Consider the following 20,527-nt stretch of genomic DNA (forward strand, 5'->3'; position numbering starts at 1 on the left):
CTGAAAGGGGATTTAACAAAGAATAAAATTGAGGGTGATTTTAGTAAAGGTCTTAATTTTTTCTATTTTCTCCAGTCCTTTGTTTTGCTCTTGTGAGTGGTGATTAGCATTGCTGTTTTCTGCTTTATCTGCTCTGTGTTGTGGCAGATTAAATGGCCTTCCTTGTATCCCACAGCCCCTTTATTACTCACCTCCCCCAACCTTTTCTTAAACTGAGGACGCACCTCTTTGCCCATGTGTGTGCAAATGCTCCTTCTAACAGTTTTAAAATAGGATTGTCCATGAGGCAGGAGCTGATCCAGGAGCCCTTTGGCAGCTTGGGATGGAGCAGGACATGGGTGTGGGGGCCATGAGGCAGAAATGGGGAGCTAGGGGGATTTTGGGGATTTTTGGATTCTCTTGGGCACAAATACAAGCAAAGGCAAGGCCCAACACCAATAACCAGGCTACTCTCACCTGGCTGGGGAAGGGAGCACATGGAAAAGCCCCCCCGAGGCATCTTGGAGTGACATCAGCTCATTGGGAATCCTGGGAAGTGGAGTGGAAGATGCGTGTCCCAAGGGTGACTGAAGCACTTGGCTCTGGGTGGCCACTTGCCAGGGACAGAATGGGGAAACCTTGGGTTAAGGACACCCACTCCTTCAATATCCCACAGCTATGGGGATCCCACTGTGCCCTGTCCCCTAAAGAATGACTGTCCCAGCCCTGAGGGTCCTGCAAAGGCCAGAAGACCCCCTACAAGTAGAATTAACATGGTTTTGGGAGTCCCAGGCAGAGGGATGAAGTGTTAATGGCCTGGCGTCCTGATGAGCTCAGCCCCACTCACAAGGGGTGTCACTACCATGGGGATCTCATGGAGAGGGAGTGTAATCACTAAGGGAGGATCTCAGAATTTGGAGGTTAATGTTCCTGAGTGTCCTGAAGAGCCCTGGCCCCCAAAATGGGTCTGCCACAGTTGTGGGAGTCCTACTGAGCCCACGCTCCCCTCAGGAATGGCTGTCCCAGCCCTGAGGATGCTGCAAAGTTCAAGACACCTAAGAAAAGAGAGCATCCCGCCTGTGGTGGTCCCACAGCCACCCCAAATGTCCCAGGGGTCGTGCCAAGCCAAGCATGCCCAGGGAAGAGGGTCCCATGGGGGTCCAGGGCCATACTGCTCGCACCTCACCCTGCAGGGACAGCAGCCAAGGGGCCAACACTTGCCCCTGCCCCACCCACCTTGTCCCTGGGGAAGCCACCGCGCCCCATCAGGAAGCCATCGCCCCGGCCTTGTCCCCTGCCAGCAGCTGCCCCTGTCCCCAAACCCCCAGTGCCCTCCAGCCCAGCCGGCCCGTCCCCCCAGCCCCGGATCAGGGGCTCCTCCCCCGGCAGCGCTCTGGTGTGGGCAGAGAGAGCTCAGGGAGCCATGTTTGTTCTCCTGCAATAGGAGTTTATTAACAGAGACTGTAACAAACGATCCTAACAACAGACAAACAAACACAAAAATATTCATAACAACATAAAAATACTTATAACAACAAACAAACAAACAAAAATTATTTATAACAATAAACACAAAAATAGTTATTACAATAAACAAAAATATTTATAACAATAAACAATCGCAAAACCAATCTTAACACTAAATACCATCTTAACCCATCCTAACAAACCAAGCCGAGATGAGGCTCATCGCCGGCCAAGAGAACCCATCCTACAATCTCCAGCGTTCCCCCGGTGGGGCTGCGGGACCCCCGAGTGCTCACAGGTCCCGTCCACAGATGCCGAGTGCCCGCCGGCCACGCCAGGTCTGCCCGCGGAACTTGCGCAGCTCCTCCTTGAACGCCGGGTGCTCCATAGGCCGATAGTCCTGGGGTTCACAGTGGCTCTGCAATCCACAGCTCCATCAGTCCCCCAGCGCAGCCCCCGGGCCACCCCCATCCCGGGCCAAATCCAGCGCCCCTGGCCCTGGACGTCCCCTCCCACCGCAGGAAACACGCTCAGGGGCAGAGCTGCCCCTCCCCACTGCTTTGTGTCCCCTCCACTAGTTCCTGCCCTCCTGCCACTGAGAGGACACTGGGCAATGACTCACCGGAAACTGGAAGAAGAACTCGCGATACCCCCCCTTCAAGATGTAGAGCTCGGGGTAGTGCAGCTGGGGATACTCATGGCAGGACCGATCCCTCTCCCGCAGGAACTTGCACCTGTGACACAGAGAAAGCCCACGGGGATCAGCGCCGTGTGGGGATCTGGATGTGCCTAGGGGGCTAGCAGACCCCAACGTGCTCCCCGTGCCATCACTCACATTTTGGGCCCCCGCTCAACAGAGAACTCGCAGTGGAAGATGATGATCACCCTTTTGCTGGTGTCCAGGGGCACGATGGGCTGCTCCAGCAGGAATTCCTTCACATTCCGCTGCAGCGGCAGGTTGACAGCACCCTGGGAAGGGACAAGAGGCACCTTTTATCCCCTCTGTCTCCAGTTTTCTTTTTTTTTTTTCTGCAGGGACCCAATGACCCAAGGATGTTGCCCTTCAGCCTCCCCCCACTGTTAAAAGTTGGAGAATTAATTTGTGTGTTACAGAAATACATCAAATAATTTTAAAGCCACCAAAAAAAAAAAAAAAATCGTAAAACTGCACCCTCTGCCAGGAACAGGGGAAGCAGTGCATTTGTAATAGAAAGAAGGGTGCCTCCACCAGGAGATGGGTCGTCTCCAAAGATGAGATTGTCAGTGACCCAGTGATCAACACCTGATGGAAATCTTATCTACATCGGCCTGGGTGTGCATCCCAATACCAGGTTCCTGTAAATGCAATCAGACGCCCAGCCCTGCCTGGAAAGCTATTCATCAGACTGAGAGATGGGAAGAAAAGAAACATGAATATGGAAAAACGACTGAGTGGACAAAAGGATGAGGCAACCTTCTTTCTGGCTGAAAAACTGCATATAAGCTGGCCCTGCAAAAACGGACTTTGTGAATGGGAAAGGATATGGCACAATAGAGGCCAGGTCTAAGGTTCACCCAGCATCAATCCCGGGCTCGATGCTGTCCGTTGCTTGTGGCTTTTTTGAATTTCTGTTTTGCAATATTTCTTAATAAAATGGCATATTGATGAAATTGGGCTGATCTCTTATTACAAATTGGTGACCCCGATATGATCCAATTTTGGGGTCCTTGGGTACCCCATTTTCCGATTGGGAGGTGCCCTGCTGATTAAGCTGCCCAACAGAGCACGAAACCCCATGGAACCAATTGGATACCGAACCAATCAAAAGAAAAAGCCACAACCAAGAGGAGGATAAAAGCTAGCTTAAAAGGCTCTCAAAAATTAGGGGAGACCCAGGGGAAAAGGGTATTCAGAGCCACCGCAGCACAAATTCCACTCTTAAAACACTATGTGCATGAAGAATCCACACAGGAAAAGGAGCTTTTAAGTATTGTGTAGTTGAGTGAGGAGTGACTGAGCGTGAATGAGACGTGATCACGACCTGCGTGTGAACCATGTGATCGCAGTTCTGTAACCCCATGAGGGACACGGTTGGTCAAAAGGGAAGTGGCTGTTTCAGGTAAAGTCCAGGTCCTAAGGGGCTAGGATATTGGTCACAGGAAGGCTGAGAGGGAAGGGACGTCTCAGGGGACGAGAACAGGTAAACCTTTCAGTCTAGGACCAGGAGGGTCAGGGAAAAGAACAGAGAGCCTTTTTACAAGGTAAAACTTCTGTAGGTTGGTTCCTTACAGGAATAGTAACCTTGTAAATCCAGAAGAGAAGAAATTAGAAATACCATGGTACTGGTAAAAATTTAGGAGTATAACTTGTAATTGAGAGAAAAGTAAGAGCAGACAAAAAATAAGAAAATGGGGCAGAAAAAGAGTAAGATGCAGGGTAAGACGTCTGAGAAATCTGAAAAGAAACCAGAAAGCAAAATGCCTGAAATTCCATGGAAAGCCCGTTGGGATGGAAGTTAGAATGGTGGGATGACTATCCAGTAAGGAAAAACAGATCAAAGGAGAAAATGATTCACTATTGTGTGGAGGTTTGGGGAGGAAAAGAGATAAGGAGTAATGTAATTTGGCCCATATTTGGTACATTTGGTAAATTGATTTGTTATGCTCTAAAAAGTTAAATAAATGGTAAAGGACTATGGAATCAGGAAAAGTATGAATATGCTAGGATCTGGGAAGGGGCGGGTATTAGCCTTTTTCCAATACGGACTAAGAATCCCGCAGGAACCCTTGGTGACACCTGGGAACCTTTGGACAATCTATGTCTGCCATACCTCATGCCCTCTCCCCAAGCCCAGGCTTCACCTCAGGCTCCCCCAGAACCCTCACCTCAAACTCTGCATGGGGCTTCAGTGCCACCAGTAGGTCCGCCACTCCAGGAAGCAGCACCTCAGCCCTTGCCCACACACACCCCGCAACCCTGCGGGGACTCCCACCCCCACGGTACCCGGCTTTTGTCACTCAACCTTCCCTGGCAGGCATTCCACCCCCGCTGCCACCACTGCCTGCCCCACCTCTCGCCTCTCAATCCTCTGCCACGTGAATTGGGCACAGTGCCCCGCCCCAGCCCCTGTGTGTCTCAGGAACCGCCACAGGCAAATTCCACACCACCTGCTAGGAGAACACGGAGGCAAATAAGGAAAATAAATGAGGAGGATGAAGATGAGGAGGAAAGGCACAATTTGCTCCCCTTACAGGAAGTGCCAACAGCCCTGGGATTCATCAGATACGTATGTGTTCCGATTAATACTGGATATGTTACAGCCTTTAAGAAAGAGATGGGAAAATCATTGGATGACCCTTTGGGGGGTCTCATATAGACTGGATTAATTTTTTGGGAGCAGTATATATTCTTATGGGGATTTGGTAGTGATATTAAGATCACTATTTAATAACGAGGAAAGAGAAATGACACAGCAGGCAGGCATATAGGAACGGGAGCAACAGAGTTTCAGGGTACTCTGGGAGATCAGAAGTGGCCAAGTCAGGAACTGGGATGGAATGCTCAAACAGAAGAGGGTTGGTGAAATATGATAGATATGAGAAATATAATTATTCAGGAAATAAGGGAAGCTATGCCAAGGGGACAAAACATCAGTAAAGTGTTTGGGGAGTGCCAAGGGAAAGATGAGACTCCTTCTGAGTGGCTGGAGCGATTGAGGAAAAGCCTTCAGATTTATTCTGGGACTGATCCTAACGCCCCTGTAGGAGAGGTGTTGTTGAAAACACAATTCATGGCAAAATCATCGGAGGATATCCGGAGAAAACTGGAAAAGATAGACAATTGGCAAGAGAAAGAGTTGCAGGAATTGCTAAGTGAGGCTCAAAACGTGTACATGAGAAGGAATGAGGAGAAGCAGAAGATACAGGTTGCCGCAGTCAGAGAAGTGCAGAAACAAGATTGTACTCAGAGTCCCAAGAAAGGGGGGAAGAATGACACCAGAAGGAGGCAGTACCCCCTCCTAGGAAGGTCTCAAGTAACCAGAAAGACCTCCCAGAATGCTTCTACTGCAAAAGGAAGGGACATTGTAAAAGAGACTGCCGACAAAGGCTAAAGGAGGAAAAGATTTTTCAGGAAGACTAGGTGTGTTGAGGGCTTTTTATTTTGGGGTCAAGAACAACCACAAAGCCCTTGACAAAATTCAAAATAGGACCCCATACAGAGGAAGTAGAGTTCCTCATGGACTCTGGTGTGGAGCACAGTACTTTTCAGAAATTACCCTTGGGTTGTAAAAAGAGCAGAGAAATTATGATGGTGATCAGGGCGAAGGAGAAACCATTTAAAGTTCCCCTAATAAAAACCAAAAAACTACCATCAGAAAACAAGATCTGTTTAGAAAATATGCTATTGGTAGAGGAAGCAGATTATAATTTGTTGGGTCGAGACCTAATTGTGGCTCTCGGGATTCATTTAATAGTGAAAGACTCACAATTGGTGGTGAGTTTGTATAAATTAACTGTGGAAGATGAGAAGCAGATAAATTCCAATGTCTGGCATGCACAAGGGGAAGCTGGGAGATTAGATATGGAGCCAATACATATAGAAGTAGAAAGACCCAAACATCCTATTAGGGTGAAACAATATCCTGTTTCACTGGAAGAGAGGAAGGGGTTGATGCCTGTAATAAATGATTTAGCCAAGAAAGGGACTCTAGAGCCTTGCATGTGTAGACACAACACACCTATATTGGCATTGAGGAAAACGGATGGGAGTTATAGGCTGGTCCAGGATTTGAGAGCAGTTAATGAAAGGACTAAGACCTGTTTTCCTGTGGCAGCAAATCCATATACCCTCCTGAACAGAGCCTCCCCTGAGGACATTTGGTACAGTGTGATTGATTTGAAGGATGCATTTTGGGCTTGCTCTCTGGTTGAGGACAGTCGAGACTATTTTGCCTTCCAGTGGGAGGATCCGACAACAAATAGGAAACAATTTAGATGGACCTCCCTTCCCCAGGGCTTTGTTGATTCTCCTAACTCGTTTGGACAGGCTTTAGAACAGTTGCTGAGTAAGTTTGAACCAAAGGAAGGAACCAAAATCTTACAGTAGATGATCTCTTAATAGCTGGACAGAAGGAGGAGGAGGTACAGACATGTACCACAGCTTTGTTAAATTTCTTAGGACAAAAGGGATTGAAAGTATCAAAGTCTAAACTGCAGTTTTACTGAACCTGAGGTAAAGTATCTAGGTCATTGGATTACTGAAGGAAAGAAAAAGCTTGATCCAGAGAGAATAGCTGGAATTATTGAATTACTTCCTCCTTGGACAAAATGACAAGTTAGGCAGTTGTTAGGACTCCTAGGTTATTGCAGGCAATGGATTGAAATTTATAGTGAGATGGTGAAATTCCTTTACGAAGAACTGACTACAGATAGATTGAAGTGGACAGAACAAGATGAAAAGGGATTTAGAGACCTAAAGGAAATATTGGTAGCAGCTCCTGTGCTAAGTCTCCCAGATGTTAAAAGGCAGTTCCAACTGTTTGCAGATGTTAGCAATCATACTGCCCATGAGGTATTAACCTAGGAATTGGGCAGGGGCTAAGAAACCTGTTGGTTATGTGTCAAAATTACTGGACCCAGTAAGCAGGGGATGGCCGACATACCTACAGGCAATCACGGCTGTGGCTTTGTTAGTAGAGGAGGGTAAGAAAATCACTTTTGGTGCACCTTTAATAGTGTATATACTCCACATAACGTAAAGGGTATATTGCAACAAAAGGCAGATAAGTGGCTAACTTATCTAAGATGCTAGGCTTCTGAAGCATGAGGCTATTCTGATCCACTTACTTGGAGTTAGAACTAAGGACTACTGTAGCCCGAAATCCTGCTCAGTTTCTGTTTCAAGGAGCCATAGAAGGGTCCACACATGACTGCACAGAAATCATAGAGTTTCTAACAAAAATCAGGCCAGATTTGGAAGAAGAGGAACTAGAAGAAGGAGAGAAATGGTTTGTGGATGGGTCAGCTAGGGTCATAGATGGGGAAAGAAAATCAGGACATACTACTGTGGATGGAAAAACTGGTGAAGTAATAGAATCAGGTCCTCTGAGTGCTGGCTAGTCAGCACAAGTATGTGAGTTGTATGCAGTGCTACAGGCATTAAGAAGTTTGAAAGGAAGGAAGGGAACCATTTTCATAGATTCCAGATATGCATCTGGAGTGGTTCACACTTTCGGAAAAATTTGGGAAGAGAGAGGATTAATTAGTACTCAAGAGAAGGGAGTAGTTAATGAGGAATTAATAAAACAGATATTGGAAGCAATTAGAGGACCCAAGACCATTTCTGTCGTACATGTGAAAAGACGTCAGGTTGGGATACAATTTCGGACTAGGGGGAACAATCTGGCTGACAGGGAGGCTAAGAGAGCAGCTCTAATTTTGATAAATACACCAGAAATTGAGGAGGGTGGGACACAGGAATACCCCCCATGCCCCACCCCAGAGGAGATCGAGGGATACAAGAAGATAGGAAGAAAATGGGAGGAAGAAAAGTGGAGGTTGCCAGATGGCAGAGAGCTAGTTTCAAAGGAATATACCAGGAAAATTCTAAAGAGACTTCATCAACAAACTCACTGGGGGGCACAGGTCTTGACTGAACAATTTCTGAAATTCTTTGGATGTAAAGGGATTTACAAATTGGCAAAACAGGACGTACAAGGGTGCATGCCATGTCAAAGGGTGAATCGGACAAGGGCGCAACAGGCACTGCTAGGGGGCCACCCCCTAGCATATCGTCCATTCAGAAGGATTCAGGCAGACTTCACTGAGTTGCCCAAAGTAGGGAGATATAGGTATTTGCTAGTTTTTGTGGACCAATTGACCCACTGGGTGGAGACATTTCCTAGTGCATGGGTGACAGCCCAAATTGTTTCCAAAAGAATATTAGAAGAAATTGTACCTTGGTATGGGATTGTTGATGCTATTGATTCAGATCAGGGCACTCACTTCACTTCAAAAATTAATAAGCAATTAGAAGAGGCCTTGGGAATTCAATGAGAACATCATACCCCATGGCACCCTCAGAGTTCAGGGAGGGTAGAAAGAATGAATCAAACTTTGAAAGCACAGTTGTCAAAATTAATGACAGAAACCAAAATGTCTTGGGTAAAGTGCCTCCCCCTCGCTTTGCAAAATATTAGAACCCAACCACATACTGAGACTGGGCTATCTCCTTTTGAGATGCTTTATGGAATGCTCTATGAGCATGGAATGCTGGTGGGTCATCCCAAGGTAGACGATAACCAAATACCGCCTTACCTTATTAAGAGCTATTATTATAGCACCCCCTTGGAATTCGCCATACACAAAATATGACCAGGAAACGAGGTGTTGATAAAAACTTGGAAGGAGACCCCTTTAACGCCTCACTGGGAAGGTCCTTTTCTCATCCTTTTAACCATAGACACTGCAGTGCGGACTGCTGAAAAAGGGTGGACCCACACCTCACAGGCAAAGAAGACTGACTGCAGGGAAGAAAAACCAGGGTGGAAGATGACCTCATCTCCAAGGGACCTGAAGATAAAGCTCCGTCGAGGAAATAAATGACCGAGGAGAACACGATAAGTTGTACAACACCAGGATGTCCATATAACCCATGTATACACTTTGAGTGTTTTTATTGTTGGGAGATCTGGGTGGTGCATTGTCGAAGGGGATTTAGACCAAAGGTCTGTGTAATAAGGGCTTGGATACTCAACAGATTCTGTTGAGTCATATCCTAGTGCTCACCACTAGTTTGGGCATATTAGAATTAGATTCTCTGGATTGGCTACGTATTCACCAAAAGGGGATCTGGAGAAAATTGGACTCAAGGGCACGAGTCTTGGCAGTAGAGTGCCGCAGGTCTAACAAACCTGTAACGTGGACACAGTAAAACTTTCCAGGTGGGGCTCCTTTACGAGGAGATATGCTGCTCAGACTAATTACGGGACCCCGGAAGAATATTCTTGCTGCTTAGAATATGGTTTACCTCACCGCCGGCAGCAACCTGGTGGGCATAGGTAAAGGCAGAGGAGTATGCCTATGGGGAATCCTGATGGTCCTGAGCCTTGCCAGGTGCCACACGGTTGCCCTATCTTTGGAGAATCAGCCCAAAGCTGAGGGACAGATTCTAATGGCAAGGTGCGAGCAGCGTCTCCAGACCATCCCTAGGGCACCAAAAGTGACAACAGCCAGGACATATCAACCTCACTATGACTGTCCCGAGAGTAAAAGGAATGGGTACTGGACCTACAATGGCACTCTGTTTAAAATTTGTCATTTAAAGGAAAAGACAAATTGTCATAATCCTGTGGCAATGACTAGGACCAGCAAAACCAAATCTGTATTGAAAAGGGTAAGATCAATACACAAGCGGGATGTAGGGGGAATGCCTACTATTCCTACTTGTGACCAGTGCAATCACATGGTGTGGATAGGAGGCAGAAAAGAATCCACATTCATGGCATATTTTCAAGTAAATAAGCGGTGTTACGACAGGAGCCAGCTGGGGATATGTGTGATGAATGGAAGAACTTACTGGGTAGGAAGAAACCTAAAATATGACAAGGTATCTCGTAATAATGAACCCACAGTTCTAGACCTCCTAAAGGATGATGATGAAATAGGGTGCTTTAAGTATGAAAGAACTTTTTGTTTTTCAAAAGATTAAGAGGGATTAGACCCAGAGACCAAATTGATTAAAGCAGGACAAGAGGTAAAAAGGCAGGAATTAAGAGGCAAAAAAGAAAAGAATGGAACAAGAAAGATTAAGGACTTTGACTGAGCAATACGATCAATTAGACAAACAATACAGAGAGTTGGGGCTACCAGCCACAAGTAAAAACCTGTTCATTGAATTGAGGCAGAAAATAGCCAGAGAATTAAGGTTATCAAATTGCGGGATCCATGGGGGTCTAAAATCAGCCTGAAAATGGCCTTGGAAAGGGGAGAGTCTAACCCTGGAGCAACTCTTAAAATGGGATAATGCCCAAATATCAAAAACAATGTTAAGGCCAGAAGGGTGGATTTTGGATCAGAGAGTAATTGGAACACTCTGCATCAGCAGAGAAGGTAGGAAATACATTGAAGTAGTAGGGTATACTCCCTGCACATCCACCCTGGCTGTAAATTTGGATAACAAAACCAAGGTATGGCAGCCTGAACCTCTGACTGGTTATTGGAGTAAAAATAAAGGACAAAATTGTGACTGGATTGAACAAATTTGCCTCTGTTGGCACAAAGGCTCCGGGGTTAACCCTTAACAATCCTTAGACAATTTAAGAGAATACTGGAAGGACCCAGGAGTCACTAACAGTAAACGGAAATCTCCAAGGGGGATATATTTGATATGTGGTAAAAAGGCATACAGTGAATTACCCTACAGATGGAAGGGATCATGTACTTTAGAAATGATCAGACCCTCCTTCTTTACATTACCCTGATTAGAGAGTACTTTGTTAGGTGCACCACTGTTTGAAACTTTGCACAGAGAAAGAAGAGGGATAAAAAGAGAAATTACCTATGGCTGGTGGACATCATAAATGGGGAAATGAGGACTGGCCGGCAGAAAGGATAATAAAATATTATGGCCCTGCAACTTGGGCCCAAGATGGAAGCTGGGGATACTGTACCCCAATTTATTTACTAAATAGATTGATTCAACTTCAGGCTATGGTAGAAATTGTATCAAACCATACCTCTGATGCTCTTGAACTCCCAGCTAAACAACACACTGAAATACACTGGGCCTTTGTCTATCAAAATCGGATAGCTTTAGACTATCTATTAGCTGAAGAAGGGGGAGTCTGTGAAAAGTTTAATGAGTCTGAATGTTGCATTGAAATTAATGACTATGGGGAAACCATTAGGGGACTTGCAGCAGAAATTTAAAAGGTAGCTCATGTCCCAGTATAAAAATGGCCTATATCCAGGCCTCTTGGTGGGATCAGCTATTTGGAGCAGGAGCTTGGTGGAAGAAGGTAGGCCTTTTCATTCTTTGCTCAGTTGCTGGAAAAATATTCCTGCCTTGCTTAATACCGTGCTTTATCTGCCTGATATGTTCAGTAGTACAAAGTATGCAACTAGCTGCCCTACCCACAGACCCAGAGATGGCCACTGGAAAACTAGGCCAGACCACCAAAAATTAATGAAATTAAATGAAAAAGAGGGAAAGAGTAAAGCAGCTGAAGCATTAGCTAAATTTTAAGCTAGGATAAAGAAAGAACAGGAGGGCTATGAAAGGTACTGTGGAACAGCAAGTGAGGACTGGGAGGACTGAAAGAAGCCTTGAAAATGAACCAAGGGACAATATTTGGATTGAGAAATTGGTAAGAAGATTTTTTTTGCAATTCGCAGTGGGTGAAGGGTAACTTAAAAGGTATATTTTTATATGTATATTGCACTGGGTGAGGGGTAACTTAAAAAGGGATTTTTCGTATTTTGAAGATTTTGCATGTGGTAAGGGAAAACTAAAAAGGGGTATCTGGTTGTTGAACTTGAAGTAAGAATCTTATAGCCCTCTGATGTTTGTAAGAGTTAAATGTGCAGGATCACATATTAATATGTTTATGTAGAAGGGGAGAGATTGTTATAAGTATTGGAGAATTAATTCGTGTTTTCTAGAAATATATGGTATCAAATAATTTTAAAGCCACCAAATAAAAAGAAATTGTAAAACTGCAAGCCTCTGCCAGGAACAGGGGAAGCAGTGCATTTGCAATAGAAAGAAGGGTGCCTCCACCAGGAGATGCGTCCTCTCCAAAAATGGGATTACCAACAACCCAGTGATCAACACCTGATGGAAATCTTATCTACATCGACCTGGGTGTGCATCCCAATACCAGGTTCCTGTAAATGCAATCAGATGCCCAGCCCTGCCTGGAAAGCTATTCATCGGCAGATGGAGAGAAAAGAAATATGAATATGGAACAACGACTGAGTGGACAAAAGGATGAGACAACCTTCTTTCTGGCCAAAAAATGGTATATAAACTGGCCCTGCAAAAGCGGACTTTGTGAACAGGGGAAGATACGGCACGTGGCTGATCCTAAGGTTCACCCAGCACCAATCCCAGGCTCGATGCTGTCCATTGCTTGTGGCTTTTTCAAATTTCTATTTCCCAATATTTCTTAATAAAATGGCATATTGATGAAATTGGGCTGATCGCTTATTACAGCCACCATCATGCTCCGCTTTCCAGTTGGGAGTCAACCTTTTAGGGGGTGGCTTGACAGTTTTCATGGGACTCCTGTATCCCTCTGGGAAGCTCAGAACGCTTCATGGTGGCCTGTTCAACCCCTCTGAGGGCTAAGAATACCTCTAGGAGGGGCAGCTTTACTCCTCTCTGGGAGCTCAGTATCTTTGGAGGGGCTGTTTAATCTCTCCGAGGGTACTCAACAAATCCTGGGGGATCTGAATCCCTTCTGTCTCAGCACTTTCTGGGGAAATGCTCAACCCCTCGTGGTGGGCTCAGCACTTCTGAGGATGGGTGGGGTTTGGACAACACTTTCCTCCTGGCCACAGGGGCGCATGGGGGTTCTGACCTTGACGTGGCCCCCCTCGTACTCATAGGGATACCGGCAGTCCACGATAATGCTGCTCTCGATGAAACTGCTGAAGTGCCCTGTCAGCACAGCCGCCAGCTGCAGAAGGAGCACATCACCAAGAGGGGACACACGGGGGCAGGCAGGGGGGAACAGGCAGGCAGCCCCTCGTGGGGGCTGGGGAAGGGTCGCTCTCCCCTTACCGTGCCCGGGGAGATGTACTTCAAGCCCGGGTCCTTCCCCTCCACCGTCGGCAGTAGGTGAGGCTACAGAATACAGGCTGTGGGGTCATCCCTGTCCCAGGGGACACTTCCCAGGAATGGCACCTGTCCCTCAAGGCCAGGAGCCCACAGTGGCCAGTTCTGCACCCATGGGAGGGGAAGGAGCAAATACAGATGGCTGTGCCATAGGGATAGACCAGAGGAGCAGTGATGGGGCTCTTCATCCACTCCAGGGGCTGCAGGCTGGGAAGTTACAACCCCATGTCCCCAGATAAGGGCCACCAGCTTGCTTTGGGCTATTGCAGCAGTGAGGGGTTCTAATGATGGTCCCTATTTAAAATAATGGAGGCAGCACTCCCAGACCTGCCCATCCTTGTGTCCCTACCTTGGAAAAGTCCCCAGTGAGCTCCTGGTCATCGTTGGCGAGCAGGTTCTCGATCTCCTCAAGCTGGGCAGACCTGGAAGGCCCCAGCCACACTCCCTGTGGAGGCACCAACAAGAGACACCCTCAGATGTCAGCACAGGCTCCAGCAGAGCCAGGGCATGGCCCAGGCCTGCCAGTGACAGGCTGGGTCTCACCCCACATCTTCCCCATCACCCACCAGTTCCAGTGATGCCTCCTGGTCACTGCTGCCAGCCACCATCCCCTGCTGCTTGGCCTTGACAGGAGTGGCCCTGTCTGAGGGCTGTCCCTGCTTCAGGACAGGCCTGGGGACACTGCTGGGCCCCGAGGGTGAGCAGAAGAGCTTCCTGCACTGGCTGTGCTTCCCCAGACGCTGTGGAGAGAGTTTATGCTGCTGCCTGGGAGTCTGGCAAGTCCTCAGAACCAGGGCTGGTGCTGCTTACTAACTAACCCGCAACCCAAGGACCTTCGGCCCCAGACCCCCCTTTGGAGACCCCAGAAGGGGACTGTGGGGCTCCACCCACTGCCAAAGGCTGCCACGTACCAGCTTTGCCTCCTTCTTCATCAGTGGCATGCTCACCAAGTTCTCCATTCTCTGGGGCACAGTGGCATCATTCTGCCACGGTAGCAGCTGGGGGGACTTGGGGGAGAGGCAGAGAAGATCATCAAGGGGACAAGTTCTGCTAGCTGCTTCCCATCCCTGCCTAGGGATCCCATACCCAAGGTCCATCCACCTCCCAGTGCCTTTCAGGTTTGGAGTCAAGATATCCCCATGACCCCCCAGCCTGTCTATCTCTCACATCTACGGGTCTCCAGGGCACCTGGGGTGGTTGGAACAGCAGCTCCCATGTGTTCAGCCCCAGCATCACCCATCCTTGGTGTACTCCTGAACACTCCAGGCTCTCTCACCAGCAGCTCTGCTGCGCAGGAGGGGCTCTGAGCAAGGAGGTCTCTCTTGGCTGCTCCATGGCCGGCGAGCAGCTGGCTCCGCTGGTCCAGCCTCTGCAGCTTCTTGGGAACAAAGTCTTCCTGCAGTGGGGAGGACATGGCATTAGCACCCCTCTGCCTCCTCCCTGACCCCCCAGGTCTCACTGCCCCCTCACCTCATCCTCGGGCTCCCTCTGGCGCTGCTGCACTCTGTCCCTGCGCACCTGGAGCTGGTAGATGTCCTTCAGAACCGGCCTGGCTTCCAGCCGCCACTGCTGTGGGATAGCCGGGGGTGAGAGGTATGCACAGCCCTGCCCTCTCTCTTGTCTCCATCCTCCTCGTCCCAGCTCGGCCAGGGACTCGGTAGGATCCTTCACAGCCTGCAGCACTTACCGGCAAGGAGTGGATCCTCTGGCGAAGGAGCTTCCTGCTGCAAGAGCGGGGAAAGAAAAGGATCAAATGACAGCAGGTGTCCTGGACCGCTGTGTCCCTCTCCTCTGCCATTGTTACCTCCATCCCCTAGGTCCTCAGGGCGCAGTAAGACCTTCCCAGGGCTGTCACAGTTACCGGAAGGGACCTGGGGCAAAAGCACTTCCAGGCACTGAGTGAGCACCAATGGCCTGAGTGGGACTCCAGGAGGGGCACAGGGACAGTCTGGCTTTTGGGTCTGAGATAGGGATAACCTGGGCACGGGGACAGCCTAGCATTCATGTCCTGCCGCAGGGACAGAGCCCCTTCACTTACTGTTTGAGAGCTCTCCCAGGTTCCGGGATCGTTTTCTGGAAGCTGTGGGGAGAGCAGAGATGGGGTTTATGGGGGTGGCATCCACGTCCTCGCCCAAGCAGCCCAGGTTGTCACCTCCCAGACACAGACTGGTGATCCCAGCTGGATGCGCAGCCCCCAGCCAGGCCGAGACCGGCCCCTGCTGCTCGGGAGAGGCAGGGGAGGGAGTGGGGGTGTCTCCGGGGGGACGCGGGGATGGCGGCACTCACTCTTCCTGCGCGGCTGTGCGGCTCTGCTGGGTGTGGGAGGCTGGCCCCAATCCTGCGGGAACAAGGGATAAGGGTAGCCCCGGTGCGGGGATCGGGATCCTGGCCTCAGCCCAGGGCACCGGGCAGGATGAGGCCGGGCAGGGTTGCAACCAGGCGGGTTGCACTGCCGTTGGGAGCACCGGTCCAGCATGGAATGTCGCGTGTCGCCCTGAGCAGGGTCCCCACCGGAGCGGTTCCTGGCTGAGGCCCATGGAGTGCAGGTATGGGCTCCTGCCCATCACTCCCCATAAGCTCCCCCGCCTGGATCCCCTCGCCAGCCCCTCGGCCAAGCCCTCCCGAGACATCCCCGACCCCACTCCAACACCCTCGGGACCACCCCAGGGCTAGGGGCGGTTGGGGACGGCGGCGGCGCGGAACAGCCCCATCCCTCACCTGCATCCGTGGGCTGGGAGAAGGTGGAGTTCTGGGGACAGTCCGAGGCCACCGGCTCCGGGGACAGTGTGTGCCACAGCCGCGGGAGGGGCAGCTCCCCGTGCCCCCTCTTCGGGATGTCCCGGTGTCTGAGGGCGGTCGGGACGGCGAAGTGTCAGTGCCCCGGGTGCCCCTCGCCCATTCTTGCCCTGGCAGGGCGGGGGCAGGAGCTGAAGGAGGGGATCCCGAAAGTGTCCTTCGGCACGGCCCCACCGCCGAGCCCCGCGCTGGACAGCCGTGTCACGTCGAGGGAGTCTCGCGTGGGGCGGGCTGACAAAGTCATCCCGCTCCCCAGCCCCCGGCCACTCTCACCTGTCCGGGCCCGCCGGGTTACCCCTGTCCAGCGCCAGCGGCGTGAGCGGGACCGTGCCCGGGGAAGGCAGCGGGGAGATGGCCGCCAGCCCGGGCAGCCCGCGGCCGCCGCACAGCGACATGGTTCGGGCAGGGACCGAGCGAGGATCGAGCTCCGGCAAGTGACCGAGGACAGGGGACAGCGGATAAGAGAGGACGGACCTTCTTTCTTACAAGAAGTGAGAGGTGAGAAAGACAGCAGGTGAGAGGTGGGGGTTGATAAGAGGCGATAAGAGGTGACCAGAGCTGACCAGAGTTGACGGTGACACCCTCCCACTCCTGTTTACAGAAATAACAGGAATAACAGCAGCGGCACCCGCAGCCAATAGGAGACCGCGGCGGGCGCGAGGCCATGACCCAGCCAATCAGAGGTCGCGGTGGGCGCGAGGGGACGCCGCTGGCCAATGAGAGGTGCACAGTGCGCTTGGGGGCGGAGCCTCATCCGAGGGGGGAGGTGTCGGGGCGGAAAGGGGCTAGTCACGTGGAGAGGCGTGGTCAACCGGGAGAGGAGCGTGGTCTGCGCTGTTCACACGCGTGGCGTGGCCGGACCTTGTCACTGCCGAGGACACTCTGGCACCCCTGATGGCCCGCGTTGTCACCTGCAGGGTAATAAACTTATGACCTAACATTACCCTGACAACCAGGCCGTGGCGCTGGTGCCACATCCAGTTGGAAGAAAGCAAGGTTGAAATCTTGCATTTTTATTGGTGGAGTTTCTGGTTTTTTAAGGGAGTTGTGAATGGCCTGCTCTGCTTACCTGCTGAAAACCCTTATTTCTGTATTAATTGATTTTAGTTAATTGCCACTTGTGCTTAAGGGCACTTTATTTATTTGCTCTTACAAACACGCCCTTGACATTGAGTCCCTTGTGTTTATTTCCTCTGTGGTTCCAGCCTCAGTTGCCTTATGGATGTGCCAAAAGATTTGGAATTTTAACAGAGGAGGGGAAAAAAACCATAATCTAGAACTAATCCTGAGTGTTTGACTGTGCCTCCCTTTTCTCACACCTGGAGATCAAACCTGCCCAAGATGTCCTAACCCCCTTCGTGGATGTTTGGAAGGCACCCTCTTCCACTGTTGAGAGCCAAGAGCTCTGATACAATCCTGCAAAAAGCACCACTTCCTCCTGCTCCCAGCAAATTCTATGTACTTTATATATATATAAACAGGAATTCTGAGAAAGCTGTGTGTGACACTACTGCCATTTTATTCAAGCACCACTGACTGCTGCTTTTAAAAAATTTTAAGGGCCAGAAGGGGAATTTGACAAAAACTCAGATTGCAGGTGATTTCAGATTAAGGTATTTTTTGTCTCATTTTGTGCAGTCATTTCTTTTGTAAGAAGTAAATGGCATTTCTGCTTTCCACATTTGACTTCTCAGCTCTGAGGAAAACTTAAGTGGCCTTCCTGGTATCCCAGAGCCTCATTATTACTCCCTCCCCATCCTTAAATTTCGAATGTGCCCATTCTCCCAGATGCACTGCAGCCCTGCAACAGAAGAGATGTGATCTCACACATAGGTATTTCAGGACCTGTGAGTTTATTGTGCCTTTATCTGGGCACAGTAAATATCAGTGACTCATATCTTGCTCTTCCAGCTGCCGCCCAGCACAGTGGCAGTCCACAAGCTAGATTTGGTTTAGGTCAACTATAATGTAGCTTTGAAGTTCAAAGGAAAAGAGGGACTGGGCACTGAAAGGGGCTGTCCAGGGAGGTGATAGACTAACTGTTGCAGGAGGTGTTTAAGAAAAGGCTGGATGTGGCACCAAGTGCCATGGTCTGGTTGACAAGGTGGTGTTTGGTCATAGCTTGGACCTGATGATCTCAAACATCTTTCCCAGCCTAGCTGGTTCTGCAATTCTGTATTTTGTGGTGGTTTTTTTTTTATTATTTCTAGTTTTTCTTCTGCCTAACAGCAACAGTGATAAATAAAAAGCCAGGAAAGGCACAGTGCAACCTTAAAAACTTTATTGGAGTGACATCGTGCAGACTGCAACTACAGTCACGAGTCTAAATATCCCCAACTTCAGTCCCTGCGCCATCCTTGCTTGTAGACCCCGGGCTCTGCTGCCAGTGGCCTCCCTTTGCCAGCCCATGACAGAGCCGTACACGTGTTGGGATGTGCAAAAGGACATTCTGCAGGGCAGGGAGGCAGAGGAAAACCCACAGAGGTGGTGGCAGTCCAGGGCTGTGCAGCTGACCTGTGAGAGGCACCTGGCTGTGCCTGTCCTCTCAGAGAACAGGAGAAATGGGGCTTTGCTCTCTGCAGCATGACCTTCAGCCCCAGCCCTGCCTTCCCTGCTAGAGTGCCAGGAACAGGAGGACTAGAAACAGTGCAAAATAAGATAAAAAGGAGCCTGCCTCTGGACCTGAGCTTTGATTGCTGCTGAGGCTTGTGTCCCTCCTTTCCTTCCCCACCCTTGTGTGTTGGTAGCTGTTACACTTGTCATTTGTCCAGTCCAGGAGACTCCTGAAATTATGAGATAACAGTACAGATGCAACTGGAAATAACAGTAATAATAATAAAAAAAGAGAAGGTCCTGCCCTAGTGCATCTTAACTACAGCTAAAGGCAGCATCCCTAATACCTGCTTGGTGTCCAGACGTGCTGGAAAAGCGGCTAATCCCCAGTTTCTCACTCTTTACCACTCTTTCTCACTCCTTTCACCCCACAGCTAGCCTGCAGCTTCCCACCAGGAAATGGCCTGAGCAGAAGGCTGCACAGTCCAGCTGAGGGTAACTAAAGCTCACTATATTCCAGAATACTTAATACATTCACTGCAACATTAAAAAATGCTAGCAAATATGAATTCTTCAGAGATTTACAGGCACTATGTGGAGATTATGTGCAAAAGTCTGCAGATATTTTTTCTTTCTCTTTTTTGGCATAGCTCTTCATTGCTGCAATATATTTCTTGCAAATAGAAAGTGTTCTTTCCTGCTGAATGCTGAAGTAAATTACAAAAGAGTCAGACTATATGAGTCTTAATAAACTGAATTGCTGAGGGAAAGAAACCAACCACCTGAGTCTACTACTTGGGAAAAAGAAAAGATGAGAAAAAGTCCAGCAACTAGCACTGTAGAAAAACCACCCAGATAACTATGTGCTTTTGGCATCAGCTTTTGTTCTTCAAGAATAATCATTCACCAACAGAAAGAAGACATTTTACACGATGCAGCAGGATCCTGGAGGGGAGAAAATGAAACAAAACCATAAAGTCAGAGTGCTCATTTTCTGTTAATTAGAAATAAAACAACATAGATCTGGGAAGAATTATGGGAATTAAGCTTCCAGATGGCTCCAGAGCACAGGTAATGACACAGGATCAACATCCTAAAGATCAAAACCCCCAGCTGACGGGGTGGGGGGGGGTGGCAGGGGGAGGGGGGGTGGTGGAGGGGTCCTCATATACTCTGCAAAAATGTATTAAGTGAAGCAGCACTTCAACCCCTGGAATGCTTGGAATTCCACCAGCTTAAAGGAGTTGAGGTACATGAAGTAGTTTTGTACAAACTGAATGGATAAAGGATGTGAAAAAACATTCCTGCCTGGGAGCCCTGAAGTGCAAAGTCATCCCAGACATTTTGATTTAGCAGCAGTTTTAACCTTGTCTTGGTTTGGTTCAAGGACTGCTAGCAAAACTCAGCTTTGATTCACAAGCATGAAATTGTCTTTGTGGTAACTCAGGGAACAGGAAGGAAGAAATCTTACCTAGTAAGGTTAATGTTTAGCTTGTTTTCTGCTTCTCAGATTTGCTGCTGCAGGACTGTCCCTTTGCCTAAAGAGAGGATGAGACAATGAGGAACTGAATCAAGCTAAAACCTGAAATAAGGCAGTGACAAGACACTCTCAGAATCACCATTCAGACATAAATACAATCTGCACTTGCAATACAGATAGTGTAGCAAGAGTATTTGTGACTCTTGCTGTGTATAAATATTTTCACCTTTTTGCCATCAATCGCTTTCTTTCAGACAGAGTGCACCTCACCTCATCATTCCCTGTTCCTTAACACCCTTTTACCCACACCAGTGATCAGGTCACAGCTCCTCCTAAAGAGGAGATAAAGACACCCCTCAATTTTACACTGAGAACTGCAAGCCAGTTCTGTGGTCACACAAAAGGTACCTGTGGTGATTTAATAACAACAACAA

General features: G+C 48.9%; 2 protein-coding genes across 10 annotated transcripts in view; both read right to left on the reverse strand.

Moving 5' to 3' along the window:
* Positions 1–1,484: 1,484 nt before the first annotated feature.
* LOC136373733 (M-phase inducer phosphatase 2-like) lies at positions 1,485–16,670 on the reverse strand. Its single transcript, XM_066338702.1, is given in 15 exon segments — positions 1,485–1,864; positions 2,069–2,180; positions 2,282–2,415; positions 13,008–13,106; positions 13,211–13,273; positions 13,614–13,709; positions 13,831–14,004; positions 14,176–14,394; positions 14,397–14,660; positions 14,735–14,833; positions 14,952–14,988; positions 15,303–15,344; positions 15,551–15,602; positions 15,983–16,110; positions 16,334–16,670. Coding segments are annotated over 15 exon segments (1,767 nt in total). The 5' UTR covers positions 16,456–16,670; the 3' UTR covers positions 1,485–1,738.
* Positions 16,671–18,324: 1,654 nt separating this feature from the next.
* Positions 18,325–20,527, reverse strand: part of CAST (calpastatin) — a 34,932-nt gene continuing 32,729 nt past the window's right edge. For all 9 annotated transcript variants that reach the window (XR_010745722.1, XR_010745723.1, XM_066338728.1 and 6 more), the window contains 2 exons: positions 20,085–20,151; positions 18,325–19,558 (listed from right to left, as the gene is read on the reverse strand). Coding sequence is in view for 7 of the 9 variants with exons in the window: in XM_066338728.1 (XP_066194825.1) it covers positions 20,094–20,151 (58 nt within the window). In the remaining 2 variants the exon portion in view is untranslated. The remainder of the gene's footprint in view (positions 19,559–20,084; positions 20,152–20,527) is intronic.

The sequence above is a fragment of the Sylvia atricapilla genome, chromosome Z, assembly GCF_009819655.1.
Source record: "Sylvia atricapilla isolate bSylAtr1 chromosome Z, bSylAtr1.pri, whole genome shotgun sequence".
Lineage (NCBI taxonomy): Eukaryota > Metazoa > Chordata > Aves > Passeriformes > Sylviidae > Sylvia > Sylvia atricapilla.